The following is a 15,589-nucleotide window of genomic DNA, read 5'->3' on the forward strand; positions in this document are numbered from 1 at the left end:
AATCTATCATCCACTCGTGGAAAATTAGACCCTCGTGCTATTCCTTGCATCTTCCTAGGGTATTCTTTCACTCAAAAGGGATACGGTTGTTTTGATCCTGTTTCTTGGAAGTTTTTTGTTTCCATGGATGTCTCTTTCTTTGAGAGTGAGCCTTTTTCCCTGTTTCTCCTCATGGGGAGTGTAGGAATGAGGAGAAACTGGTACAACTCCCTCCTCTTCCTGATCCTCCTCCTTTTCGTGTCCTCTTTCGTCGTCACAAAGGCCAACCAAGTTCAAAAGCTGTGGAGAACCTAGAAGCTGCACTTCCAATGCCATCAAACTCTCCGTGGGCGGATCATATTCACTCAGGTATCTTGGTTTCTATTGATGTCCTTGACCCTATTGCTATTGATACCTCTATTTCTAATGACCTTGACCTTCCTATTGCTCATAGGAAAGGTGTTAGATCTTGCACCACCAAATACCCCATTTCCCACTTTGTTTCCTATGAAAATATTTCACCCTCTTTTCGGGCCTTTCTCACTTCCATTGACAGTGTTCCCATCCCCAGGAATGTGGCAGAAGCTCTTTTAGTACCTAAATTGACAGATGCTACGAAGGAAGAAATTAATGCTCTACATAAAAATGGCACATGGGAACTAGTAGATCTTCCTAGGAAAAGGATCCATTTGGATGTAAATGGGTGTTCATAGTCAAACATAGGGCTGATGGCACGGTGGAGAGGTATAAAGCTCCTTTAGTGGCAAAGGGGTTTACACAAGCATATGGAGTTGATTATGCAGAGACTTTTGCACCCGTTGCCAAGATGAACTCCATTAGAGTCCTGTTCTCCCTTGTTGCTAATCTTGACTAGGATCTACATCAGCTTGATATCATGAATGCATTCCTGAATGGTGACCTTGAAGAGGAAGTTTACATGGTACAACCCCCTGGTTTTTGGGTTCAAGGCAATGAACAGAAAGTGTGCAGGTTGAAGAAGTCATTATAAGGGCTGAAACAATCACCGAGAGCCTGGTTCAGTAGGTTCCATGCAACGGTTCAGCACAAAGGATACAAGCAATGTCAATACATTGTTTGTGAAAAGAGGGGAAGGAATTGCTGCTCTGATAGTATATGTTGATGATATAATTCACTGGCGATTGGAAGGATGAAATCCAAAAGTTGAAGATTTTTCTTGCTACATAGTTTGAAGTAAAGGACCTAGGTCCTCTACGATACTTCCTTGGAATTGAAGTTGCCCGCTCACAAAAGGGTATCTTCATTTCCCAAAGGAAGTATGTCCTAGATCTACTCCAGGATACAAGAAAATTGGGAGTAAAGCCAGTTGATTCCCCTATTGATCCTAACCACAAATTAGGTGACTGCCAAGGTGAACCTATCAAGGATGTGAAACAGTTTCAGAGACTTATAGGAAGATTGTTATATCTTTCTATGACCCGCCCCAACATTACTTATGCAGTTGGTGTTCTTAGCCAGTTCATGCATGCTCCCAAGACAACTCACCTTGAAGCAACAGAAAGGGTTCTCAGATATCTTAAGAAGTTCCCAGGTGCTGGTTTGTTGTTTCAAAAGCACGGATATTTGAAAGTTGAAGTGTACACTGATGCAGATTGGGCATGATCCCTAAATGATAGAAAGTCAACTAGTGGCTATTGTACCTTCATAGGAGGAAATCTAGTTACCTGGAGAAGCAAAAAGCAGAATGTGGTAGCTAAATCCAGTGCTGAAGCTGAATATCGGGCAATGGCTCATGGAGTGGCCGAAATTATGTGGCTAAAGAATTTGTTGAGTGAGTTGGGTTTTCCAATGAACATACCTATGACCCTATTCTGTGATAACAAAGCAGCCATAAACATTGCTGCTAATCCAGTGTTGCATGATAGAACTAAACACATCGAAGTTGACAAAACACTTTATCAGAGAGAAAGTTGTCATAGGGGAAGTGTGTACTCCTTATGTCAGCTCTGAGGATCAACTTGCAAACATCTTTACAAAAGGGCTACGCCACTCATGGCATCATGATTTATGTGACAAGTTGACCATGATTGACATCTATGTCCCAACTTGAGGGGGAGTGTTGAAAGCTTTTATTTTCTTGAGTATAGTACCGCAGGGGTACTATTGTACTTTTACCCTTTTATTATTTTAGTTGCTGCCACCCTAGTATATATAACAAAGAGTTGGCACTGCCAGCATGCTTTTTGACTCTCAATCTTTTCTTTTCTTTTTTCTTCCATCACTGCACTGATAACAAAATCAATGTTTTTAAAACTGACTCAGAAGTGAAACCATTATCCATTAGGGTGGCATACTAGTGGTTCAACCATTTGGGTCAAATGGGTCAACACATGATGTCTTAATTAATAATAAAAATGTAAAATAGATAAAAATAAAAATACGAAAACTGTAGAAAAGGTAAGGCATATCTATAATATTATATATTCATCATATTAAACAAAAATAAGTGTGATAAATAAGAATCACTTTTATAAATGATAGAAATGGCATACAAAAAAAGGAAAAGGAGAATTAATATCTAACCTATGACCCCATGACCAAGTAAAATGGTTTAGCAGTTTGACTGGTTGGATCACCGGATCACTGACCAAGACAACATTTTTGCAAGTAAGCAATTTAGTGGTGGAATGGGTTGGGAATTCTGGTTCAGTGATGTGTCAAATAGTTTACTGACCAATTCAACCTTGAATTGAAAACATTGATAAAAAATCAATATTTTAAAAACCAACTGGAATTGCATTTCCTTTAAGTGGTAGGTCAACAGTTCAACCATCCAGGTCAACCTATTCTATCATAAAATAAACAGTAAAGTATACAAAAATTCAAAAAAAAAAAGAACATTTCATAAAATTTGTAAAAAATAATATTATATATTTGACATATTAAACAAAAATGTGTTGATAAATGAAATTTATTGTTGTTAATGATGGAAATGGCTAAAACATACAAAAAAAAGGAGAATTAATGTCTAAACCGTGTCCCATTGATTGAATCAAATGGGTCAGCAATTCAACTGGTTAGGTCATTGGTTGTTGATGAAAAAATGGTTTTACTACTTCTACTATTGGTGTAAGAGATTTACTTTGATGCAGTTTAAATGTCGACTCAATGATAATGACGCAGTGAATATCTTATTTTAGTTCATTCACATCTTTACAGGTCTTTCCATGCGAAGGAGGACAAGGTTATATTTTATGACTCTTTAGATAAGAGCAAGCTATGCAGTCTGTGATTATGACATAAAGAACATGATGTGCTTTGTAGATGATTAGGAATGATGCTTGATATGATCATATGAATGATTTGATGCTGTACTTTCCCTAGACATAATGGTTTGTTTATGTTAATAAAAATCAATTCAGGAAGATCTAAATACAATTGTTTGTTTGTTTTTTATTAACTCCCCTTTCACTTAGACAAATAATAATAATACAATAAGATGGGACAAACAAGTGACATGTTACATCTCTCAGTAATAACATATCACCCATTAGATATGCAACATTAGACATACAAAACGTAGCAAGCAACTAGGCCATTTCTATGTTACACAAAAGTGCTTTCCCTTATATAGGAAAGATGTTGGTATCCATAAATTACTGTTGAGAGTTATATTGTATTTGGGTATATTTGTAATATTGTGGGGACCTATATGTATTTGTGGGAGAAAAAGGGGCTTCTGTGTAATTCTAATGTACTCCGGTCTTTTGCTTATCTAAGCAAGTGGTTGTATGAGGTTAGGGCTTGAGGAAGAGTATGAGTGTGTGTGAGAGAGAAAGAGATGTATCTCTTGTTCTCATAGTGGATATTTCTCCTCTCCTCCCGTGGATGCAGGCTACCAAGCTGAACCATGTTAAATTTTGGTGTTCTCTCTATTTTTTCTTCTTGTTTTCTCATTGATGTGCCATTTTATTTTATGTTAGTTGACATGGTATCAGAGCTATTTTATGTTAGTTGACATGGTATCAGAACGGGTGTTTTGGTTGTTGTGAAGGTGTTCCGGTTGCTGTAAAGGTGTTCTAGTTGCTGTGGAGGTGTTCCAGTTGTTGTGAAGAGTTTAATAGTGGTGTAATAAGTGATTTTGTGAGCTGTAAAGGTGTTCCGTAGCTGCTATTTCATGTTTAGTTGAGGTAATAGTTGACTACTACGAAATCTCTCCATGTGGTAGTTGATTACTAAGAACAGGATACTGATAGTAGTCGACTACTATGAAATCTCTGACTAATTTGAGGAAGAGTGAATGAGGATGAATGTGAGTGTGTGAGAGAGAAAGAGATGTATCTCTTGTTCTCATAGTGGATATTTCTCCTCTCCTCCCGTGGATGTAGGCTACCAAGACAAACCACGTTAAATCTTGGTGTTCTCTCTATTTTTTCTTCTTGTTTTTTCCTTGATGTGCCATTCTATTTTATGTTAGTTGACAACTACCATGACAGCTTAAAATGTAATTATAGATTATCAACATTATTAAAGCAAGAATCTACTCATTTTTTCTTGGAAAAGGTAATCACGTCTTTCATGTGGACTTAGAGACATTACAATATAACATTCTGTAAAATAAAGAAAGAAATGTTAATACAATAAGGGATTACAATGTATTTTGGTTTTCAATTATTTAGGGTTAACTACACAAATACATGAGACAACTCCTAATTGGTGCAATACATGGTCTTCTATTTTCATCCCTAAACCAACTTAGGGACTGTGCTGTAGGACTCGATGATCCAAGGATGGACAACTAACAAATTTGAGAGAAACCAAAAACTAAATGATGATTGCAAGGATTAAGTCCAAGGTTTGGGTTTGGGGGGCTAGGGGAAGGTCTACGAAAAGTGGATGGGGTTTGAGAGTTTGTCTAAGGCTATATGTTTGTCTGATGTGATTAAAAAACTAATTTATGCTGAAATTCCTGCAATGTGCAGAAAGTTCTAGAGAGAGAAAAACAAAATATTCAATATCTTGAGATTGGAATGGGTTTTCGTTCAATTGTTTAAAAGGAATATTTATGTTTGTGAAGCAAAGAAGTGCGTTGAATTTGGAGGGGAAAAAGTAGGCACAAAAGACAAGAGTTATCAAAATTAGAAACTTACGAAAACTAGGGTTCTTGATGGGAGTTTTTGAAAGCAGCTCCCATAGGATGAAAAAAAAAACCATTGATGGATTTTGATTGAAGGGAATTGAGGAAACTTATGTTCCTAGAATCATTCCAGGCCCTTGGGAATCACTCACCAAAAGTTACTCAAAGCAGAAAATAAACTCCAAAGCTTATTGCTTTCACCATGTTTTTGCAACTTTATATATGTATAGCATCAGCCAAATTTCATTAATCAATAACCACAAATTTCATTAAGAGAATAATAAATAGTGATTACAATGCAAACAAACTGTCAGTGAAGGATAAATCCCCTTATCTCTCCCCAAGAAAAGTTTTCTTTATCTCCACATTTTTTGTTATCCTTCTAAGTTTTCTTCCTTTCATTGTTGTAGCTCCAAATTTCTGTCTCCTCACTTTGTAGTTAGACAATACTAGTTGGGAATCTCCTTAATGATTAGCTTCCTTAGATCCAAGATTCTTGCTCTTTGTACTCCCTCCGTCAGTGCCAGAACTTCAGCTCTTAAAGAATCACCCACTCCATTTTTTTTAATATGGATAATGTAAAATATTAGATATGTGCACATTTTTTGTATTTATTTCTATTTTAAAATAATGGGTTGATCCATTTGACACAGATAGTTGAATTGTTCACCTACCACTTGGACGAAATAAGGGTTTAATTTTTGGGTCAATTAAAAAAATATAGCTTTCATATTGTCAAAACTCAAAAGTATCAAGTATAGATCTAATTGTTAGAATTCATTGGTGAGAAAAACATCTTAAATAAAGGATCTAATGAGAGAGAATGGAAGTTAACATTAGACAATGTATGCCCTTAACTCCAATCAGGTTGATGTACACAGACATTTATGTATGAATAATATAGTACATTATGGTTTTATGTTTAGACTGGTGTATTTCTGTGGGTTACTCCTTAAACTAGACACTTATGAGACGTGTTAGTTTAGAATGTTCTTGGCCATTGGATAAATTTAGGGAGTTTGTCTTGACAAGGCTGACACTGGTGTGCTGCCGAATAGGTGGAGCAACTTGTTTTAGTTGCTAGGGTTAGATCCCAAGCACAACAATGGGTGCTTGGAAGAAGTACTGAACTTGGACCAATTTCCAGCTATGCCCTGGACCTTGGAGACAGGTGGGCAAAACTAAAAAGTTGCACTTAACCCCAAACTTGATTATGATGCTACACTAAGTCTTAGACTGGACTACCTTTGATATGCCAATTAGTGAGATCCATCAAGGGTCAAATAATTGGGCATGTTGAAGCATTTTAGTATATTACCCGAGTGGGTGATCATAGTGATAAGATCAGCCTCTTTGTTAGACAAAGTGAGTATTAGGGTTTACACTGATGGAAACAAAAAATTGCTAGTTGTGGATTTCAACAGTATTTGAAATCAGATTTGCAAAATGTATTTATACATATATTATGATATTTTCTAAAAAAGGTTTGTAAAAGGTTTTATTCTCGGGATCCATCTGAGTAGAGAGTGTGACACTTCATTTTGCAGTCAGGGAAGAGGTCCTTCCCTATGAATAGTGTTTTGATTATTAAGGGCTAAGAGGTTAAGGGCAAGAGACCATTAGAGGGATGATAACCTGATGGATTTATCTCACATCAGTCCATTATCCTTGGGTTTCATAGGGTGGTTGAACCCAAGGGTTACTTATACTTAAGTGTTGGACCCAAATTGAGCATAACATGTTTGGGTCAGGGGTTCACTGTCCTTATGCAGTGAAATCAACTTGTCTCTTTCCAAACATGGGCCAAACCCTTATGGACTTATGTGAGACCTTTGTGGGACCCATGCTATACAATAATCAGGCCTAAGAGGCCATGCAACACCTATGATGTGAACTATGAAAGAAAATGGGCCTTAGGCCCAATTACTAGTAAGACTAGTTAAGAGGGTCGAATTTGGTATGGATATGGGTATGGAGCACCCGTCTTTAATAGGATTAAGACCTAATCCTAATCTAATTTGGATTAAGTCCTAATCCAATTAAGTGAATGCTCTATATAAGGGATTAGAGAGAGGGGGAGAACTATGCATTATCACCTCCCTTTCATGCTCTCTTTCTCTTCTCCCTTGCTTCCAAAAACCCTAGTTCAAACCAGCCATAGTGAGGGCTGATTCCCATCCGTCCTCTGTTGTATTTTTTAAGAAAAAAAACATCAGAGAACATCAGGTTCACATAGCTGCATCAAAACAAAGGAAGTTAGAGCTCAGTTTTGCAAAGATAGTGTTGCTGAACCGGCTTCACACATACAGTTGTGCCATCTTCCGTTTGAGGTGGATTTGGGTCTGATATTGGACGTGAACTACCGTTCTGGGAGCTGTATATTGTGGACTCCATATCAGGTATGATCAGTTCTAAATTAGGGTTTCAAATCTGGTCCAAGTTTGGTGCAAGATCGATCCATAAATTCAGATTTCAAAAATACCAAGAAATCGGTTCGGGTTGGGCTGAATATTTTTTAAATTTCAGCTAGCAACTGTAACAGATCCGGGCCATGTTTAATCAAGTTTTCAGTCCTTTAAAAAGTTAGTACCTTAAGCATAAGACTTAATGAGAGGAAATTAAATGAGGTGAAAAGTAGTAGTTCAAACTGCATTTCTACCCTCACAATTAGATATTAACCAAATTCAAAAAATAGGGCTATTTTAATAAGGAAAGTTCCACAGACTCATTATTTGAAGTTGGAGCAATAGTAGCATTAATAAATCTCTAGGTATTCCTGTTTTCATAAATCCAAACTTATCAGTAACTAACTTCAGAATATTGTAGTGGCATGCCACTGTTAAAGTAATAAATATAATGTCAAAGATCATTGGGATCAAATAACGGCATAGCACTAAAATTTAGAATTAAGAATATAATGGAATAAACTGACAGATTGAAGATGCCAAGAAAGAGAGTTTATAACAGCATGAATGTAAAAATAAAATATTTCTGTGGTGATAATGGACTATACTGATTGGTCGAGTAAGTACTAAGTAGTAAAAGAAATACCTTTGTGCAATAAATGAGGTCTTCATTGTTGACTGTTGACAGACATAAGTTTTCAAGCATCAATGAAATTAAGAACAGCATATCCTGTTCAAGAATTACAACACAAAAGCGTTTTTTTCTCTGTCTATTACAAAAACAAAAACATATAATATATGGACTCACTCCAGAAAATACACAACCAATCTCCTGAAAGCATCAATACCGGAAGATGTGCATTTTGCAGATCCTTAAATCCTCTCTCCATGGTTGTCCTAACAGCTGAAGCCAAAGCAAGGTCAAGGAAGAGAAGATCTTTTAGCCTTTCATGGGGCATCACCAAAACTGGGAAAAGTTCAATGCGTGCTTCCAATAATTTCTGAAAAAGAAAAGAAAAATTATTATATTAATCAAGAAAAGGAATCCATAATGAATTCCTTTACAACCAACAACAAGAAAACCTTGACTAGAAGTCAATCATTGAGCAAAACAAACCTCCATTAGTGGACCAATATTCTTATCATCAATGTGTGTTTTGACAAAATTCAGGCACTCCTGCCATTTATAAAGTTGAGATATCATTTTCTTTTTTTTGATAGGTAAGTTGAGATATCATTTTCAAAGATGAAATTTATTAATCTGATCTATATAAAAAAAAAAAAACACAATTCTTTCTGCACTAGTTTCTAAATGGAAAAAAAAAATTAACCGATACCTGTAATCTTAACGACAAACCACTGACAGAGTGAACCTGAATTCCGCTCATAAAATCATGACCCTATATTCCAAGTGGAAAAAAATACTTTCAGAGATCCAGTAAGCTAGATGCGTTGCAACAAAACAGAGGTCAAAAGAACAACTTAAAAAGAATTTCATAAGAACAACCTTGGAAGAGTAACCCAGACATGTTTCAATTGCAGATTCAAGGTCAACACCTGAATGAACAGCCTGTGGCATGTAGAAGAAAGATTCAGATATAGAATTTGAATATGGAAATAAAAGCTCAACAATGTTTCACTTTGTACACACATACATCAAGAAATACTGTTTACAATTGAAAAGAAGAATGGAAAAAATTTCGGTGTGTTCATATGCATCACCCTTGTGTTATGAACACAAAAGGCTCCTTGTATACTAAATTCATGTATAACCTGCAAGTTTCGGTAGTACTCCGGTGCTTCTACACAATTATCAGGGAGGGAGGAGTCTAGAACACTGAATCAATGGACCTTCTTGCAAGATCTTCTACTCCACCCAATTGTTGTAAAATTGCCTGATCAAGGCTATGTAATGGTCTTGGCTGGTTACTTAGATGCCTATAAGTATTAACCCAATAATGTGTGGCTCTGGATTTTAATAGACTCAAACATTTGACTCATTTAAAAAATACCAAGTCGCTGAGAAAGCTTCTCCTATTTTGATATACATACATTTAATCAATAACAAAGTTACATTAACAAGTAAAAGATGAGTACAGGGAGGTACCCTGTACTTTGGGGGCAGAGACGGTTAAGGGCCTCAACTTTCACTTGCAACAATGAAGTGCCCTGTACTTAGAGAAATCAACACTGAAGTCCAAGTCCATTAACCGATGTAATGGTGAGTGATATATTTACCAAAATGCCCATTCATGGTTTGATGCAAAATGACAGAAGTGGACATGGTTAATGCACAGTTTGTTGTGTTGTGTCAGCTCTCTGTTCAAGAAAGAAAATGGAAAAGAAAGGGTTAAGAACTAGGTTTATAGAGACTCAATAAAGGAGAGGGCAAAACGGTCTCATAAAATATACAGAGGGCGAAGTTGGGTAGTTTTTAACATTTTGAGCCATGCATGACATCACGTGCTCCAGATAACTCGTGGGTTGCTATCGGTTGGACTTAAGTGTTGATTTCTGAACGCACAGGGCACTTCATTGTCGCAAGTAAAAGTTGAGGCCCTTAAGTGTCACTACCCCGAAAGTACATGGTACCTCCCTGTAATTTTCCCTTTATTAAATGAACTTTGTATGCTTATCTATATTAGAATCTTACAATAACAGTTTGCATTGTGTTTTTAAATAACATCAAGCCGTGCAACAGACTGGTAACAAAAATTCAATCCCCATTGATTGCCAAATTGTCTAGGTCATTAGCTAAAACAATGGAGCTTGTGTGTAATTTAATATAACATATGTGACTAAAACCTAGCCCTTTGGAGCTTCCTAGTCACTTAAAATAACTGCCTTTGACAAGATTCCCTAACATAACCAAATCAACCCAAGATTCAAACTCTGGTAAATGAATTATTTGGCTAATTTGGCAAGATTGCCAAACCAATTAACAGTTTCATAATGCCACAGTTTCTCAATTCTTTTTAATTCCAAAGTGATGCAGTTACAAATGATGAGGTTTTTGTTGCAAGTCAATTTTTTGAGAATAATTAGTGTTAGATTTGGAAAGAATCAATGAGGGAATTAAGGACGTGAAGAAGTTGAGGGCGAACTCTCTTGCAGTTAGAATATTTAGAAAGAAGAAGCACTGAGACGTCCTTTCAAATATATTTGCTAGATTGAAGAGGAGTCTATATGGGATTGGTCCAAACAAGAGGTTGCTGAAACCTAGGAGGATTGTAAAGAAGTAGAGAGAACCTGGTTTGGCTTTTTGGTGATGGTGATTTCTTTGGCTAATTGGTGTTTTTAGGAGACTAGGGGTCTGGTTGTGTTCTCAACTGGGGTTGGGTGTTGTCTTGGAGTAATTTGCATTGGGTCAATCTGTATGGTTGTATTTGTACTTTTTCCTGGGTTGTTTGTGCTTGTGCCAGGCAGGGTTGGTGGGTTTGAATTTTTTTCCTCTTTCTCTATTGGGTGATTTCTAGTCATCCTTTCTTTTTCCTTTTAATTAATTGTATTTTATTACTAAAAAATGTGTTGCAGTTACAAAGAGTAGAATCATCCAAGGAGTTGGATTTGAACTTAGAGATCACTCATCTGGGGTCCATGAACCATAACAAGATCCCCATTCAATGTGGGACATCAAGATCCCACATTTTCTCCTAACATTCCATCTATTTTTAAGTACATATTAAATGCACTGTACTATTTTACTATTCCTACCACTTTTTTAGTAGTTCAAATTTCAAGTACTATTCCTAATATCTGATACAACATTTTCCTTCCTTCTCTCTCCTAGTTTATCAGCTTTTCAAGGCACTACTAATTAAGGAAATACATTAATACAATATGTGGACTTCATTCATTCTCTCAAGTAGACTCAAGGATTGAAATATCGACACATATGTCGGGGCATATCGTATGGGTATCATTAGTGTCTGGCATGGGATATACTACGACTGGAGATGTGCCAGTAGTTATCAGGCTTATACGGGCGTGTATAGGTCCGTATCAAATACACATTGATATGGACCGATATGGTACGATACACTACCCGCGAATGCGCATACTCTTCTACTAAAAAAATATGGTACGATACACTACCCGCGAATGCGCATACTCTTCTACTAAAAAAAAATTTGCAAGGATTCGAACCCGCGTCAACAAGTAAGAAAGAGCTTAACGTTCGCATCTATAAGCCACTACGCTATTCCATCTTTTGTGTTTATAGTAAATGAATAAAAGCTTTATTTCTTTATTACTTAAATGCAATTCAAATAAATAATACATATTACGGTTAGCTTTAACTAAAAATTAAAAAAGTAATACTTAAAATCAGTATTTTATAAAATAATAGAAATAAATAATATATCAAATCCACATTTATATCAAAAGATTATTTGAATCTCAAAAAATGAAAAAAATATAATATTAATAAGAGAATAATTATTTTAGTACTTAAAACTTATAAATTTGCACATGAGATATAATATATATATATATATATATATATATATATATATTAATTTACATTACATAAAATCATATTTACTATTCAGAAAATAAAAACATTGTTTACAAAAAATGATTTTAAAATCTTAAATTAAATCTATCAAATCTACTAATCTACATTTATACCAAAAAATGATTTTTAATTAGAAAATTATAGGAATAAAAATATAATAATGGAATAATCATTTTAAAAGTTAAAAATTATGAATTTGCATATGATATGTATCTTAGAAATTTTAATAGATTTGATATATTTTAAGTTGAGATTATAAATTTTATAAACTATTATTGGATATTTTAATTTACATAGAGAATTATATCCGGTTGACCTCTTTGTTAATGTAAAGAAGTAAAAATAGTAAAAACGAAAATAATTGATACAATAACTAAAATATAATAGGAAAATATGTTTTGCATTTTGGACTCTTGATTGATACATTATCAATAAAATTGTATAATATCTAGGCATCATATTATATTAATTGTAATATATTTTTTCATATACATCATTAAAATATACATTTTCTATGTATTTATACATTATTTTTTGTTATTTGACCTTAAATTTAATATTATTAATGTATTATGAAATTTTTATGTTTTTCCCTAGCGTATCCATATTTTTTGTCCGTATCCATGTGTTTCCAAAGCGTATCAGTATCTATATCCAAGTTGTCCGATACGATACTCGATACCGATACTTTAATCCTTGAGTAGACTACATGAGGAACATACACATACACATCCATGCTCATGCCATTACCCAAGTATTGATCATAGCTATATGGGGTCTTGGGTACACCTAACTTTTGGCACTTTTTCACACATATTGGCCACTCTTGGACTTCAGTGTATATGCACATATATATAAATAGATATATAAGGAAAATATGCAAACATACATATATTAATACACATAAATAGTTTTCAAATTAATTTAGTTCCTCTATACATACACATATACTTGTATAAAATTTATATTATATATAGGAATACTCCATAGACATTTTGAATATTAAGAGTTTTTCAAATTTGACATTCTGGCAATCGCTTTCTGTTCTGGGTCTGCACATGCCTGGGCTGGTCTTTAGGCCTAAGTCATGAATTAAATTTTATAAAATATATAATATGACATAAAATATGTATAAAATATATGATCCAATTTAGGGTGGCCTTTAGTTGAGGAGTTCAGGAGGTCATTCCTTATGGCTGAAATCTATATGGAGAGTGTTATTTCATGATTCTCTGTGGGCTTCTTGAAGCATAAACATTACTATATTTCCTTCTGCCCTCTCTGTGCATCCAAGACCTGGCAAAAAAAATCTCTTTGATAGATGAGATGGCGTTGCATTCTAATTGGCTAATTGGTGAAGGTCAAATCAAATTGTGCTTAGACAAATGGCTAAACACTAGGCCTCTTATTGATGTAGCCACCGGAATTGAAGGTGTTAATGTGGATTTAGAAGTGAATGATGTCTTGGATGTGGATGGGAATTGGCATCTTGAGGCAGTGGAGTACCTGTTAGAGACAAGTATACTGGAAATGATTAAGACATCAAAAGTGAGCATCACCTCCAGACCTGATATGATAGTGTGTTGGACCACAAATGGTAAGTTTACTACTAAGTCAGCATGGGATTAGAAATCATCAAGACAAGGTGGATTGGCATAAGGTGCCACAGGACAAGGTTTTGCCTACTAAAGTTGCTTCTTTAATTGGAAAGCTATGACAGGAAAAATTCGAGTTGATACTTGATAGAGACAAAAAATAGACGGGTATTCCTATAGCCTCTAAGTATGTGTGCTGTAGACTAATGCCCATGGAAGATACTAACCATCTCCTTGCTCAGAGTTGCTTGGCAAGGAAAGCGTGGAAACTATTTAGTGCTCGGTTGGGAGTAGAATTTATAAAATGGCTCCCTATTTGAACCACTTTGGTACTAGTTTCAAAATGCTACTGAAGAAATAGTTGGTTAGCCACGAGTGTGGGGTTCCATACCAACACTCAGGCTCTAGTGTGTGTGGTTTCATACCCACACCTAGCTGTTTCTAGTTTCTTTTATTAGTAGTTTCTAATTTCTTTATTAGAAGTTTCTAATTTCTTTTAAGTTGGGCCGGCTGGCCTTATTGTTACTATTTTTTGTTTATTTCCTATTCTTGTAAGGAATCTAAAGCTATAAATAAAGAAGTGTATGGGGCGGCAGATCATTAACCACCGAACCCCTTCTTTCTTTTCTCCTCTCTTCACTCTTCCAACTCTCTCTCTCTTTCTCTCCCCTTTTCTTCTCTTCGAACCTGTATTACTTCTCTAATACATTAAACAGTTCTTCTTCTTCTTCTTCTTCTTCCAAGTGCTACATGTCAGGAAAAACGGTGGGCTTTTGTGGTTGATTTGGCTGCTTGCTATATCACCTGGGAATTGTGGAAGGAGCGTAATAGAAGGAAGTGGGAAGGCAGTTTTAAATTTTCCCAGCATGTAATAATAGAATAGAGAGGTAGGTTGCCGAGATGTTCTCTCTTAAAAGATATTCTAGTCAGCTTTCAATGCTTCAAAAGATCTCCCTGGGCAGTTTGGGTGTTCCTGTTCTGATTACAACTAAAATAGTTCCCAAAATAGTGCACATAAATCCAGTTTTGGAGGAATTCTACAAATTAAACGTTGATGGAGTATCTCGTGGGAACCCAGGCATTTTGGTGATGGTGGTGCCCTCATAGATGGTAGAAATCGATTTGTGGCAGCAAAGTAATTATGTAAGTGATACTAATCTAATGGCTGAAGCTTGGGCCCTACTTGAGGGTTTGCAGCTAGCTAAGGTGCTTGGTATCGATAGGTGATGGTAGAAACAGATTCAAAGGTGTTGCATACTATTATTTTGAATGAATGCACCACACCTTGGCGCTTGTGGTACTGGAAGGGAACCTGCTTGCAAGTTTTATCCAGCTTGGAGATAACTTTACATCACATTTACAGAGAAGGTCAAGTAGCAGACGCATTGGCTAATTTTGGCTGTGATAACAGTGACACAACTTTCCTTAATAGTTTTGAAGATTTGCCTAAACATATATACAAGTATATATTTAATATATAAATAATATATTGCAGTGCAGGCTAGGCCAGAACACAAAAACCTAGGCCCAAGCCTGGAAATTTCCAGCTGGCAGAAAATGATCACCCCTAGCTCCGACTCCACAATTTAGTTATTAGAATCAAAGTAGCACTAGAAGACCACTTTGTTGCTTTATCTTTTCCCCCTTAACTCCACATTCTCGGATCAGATGTCAATTGACTTGATTTTCAATTCTAGTTCAATATCCTAAGACAATCAAGATGGTAGGGAGGCCTTCAACCGAAGACTTAAAACATAAATAAATAACTGGTTGTTTTCAGTTACATTCATCATAAGCTCTTTCTTTTCACAATCAGGGCACACTTTAAACCCAAGCCTTTTATTTAACATCTCTAGACCCTATTATTTGAAATCACACTAGTTCCTGATAACAGAAAACCAAAACCCTAAATATACATGTATATACATACAAAAATGGCTGATTCACTTGAAAATAAGGGCTAATTGGAACAACTTTA

The 15,589-nt window shown here is 35.5% G+C and overlaps 1 protein-coding gene across 1 annotated transcript in view; it reads right to left on the reverse strand.

Moving 5' to 3' along the window:
* LOC148850714 (phosphoglucan, water dikinase) overlaps positions 1 to 15,589 on the reverse strand; it is a 65,966-nt gene that overhangs the window by 13,679 nt on the left and 36,698 nt on the right. The window contains exons 17-21 of the mRNA XM_088943997.1: positions 9,008 to 9,070; positions 8,838 to 8,900; positions 8,618 to 8,677; positions 8,349 to 8,501; positions 8,147 to 8,230 (exon numbers count right to left, since the gene is read on the reverse strand). Of these exons, the coding sequence (XP_088800123.1) occupies positions 8,147 to 8,230; positions 8,349 to 8,501; positions 8,618 to 8,677; positions 8,838 to 8,900; positions 9,008 to 9,070 (423 nt within the window). The remainder of the gene's footprint in view (positions 1 to 8,146; positions 8,231 to 8,348; positions 8,502 to 8,617; positions 8,678 to 8,837; positions 8,901 to 9,007; positions 9,071 to 15,589) is intronic.

The sequence above is a fragment of the Nelumbo lutea genome, chromosome 5, assembly GCF_056320005.1.
Source record: "Nelumbo lutea isolate HS-2025 chromosome 5, American lotus-T2T, whole genome shotgun sequence".
Lineage (NCBI taxonomy): Eukaryota > Viridiplantae > Streptophyta > Magnoliopsida > Proteales > Nelumbonaceae > Nelumbo > Nelumbo lutea.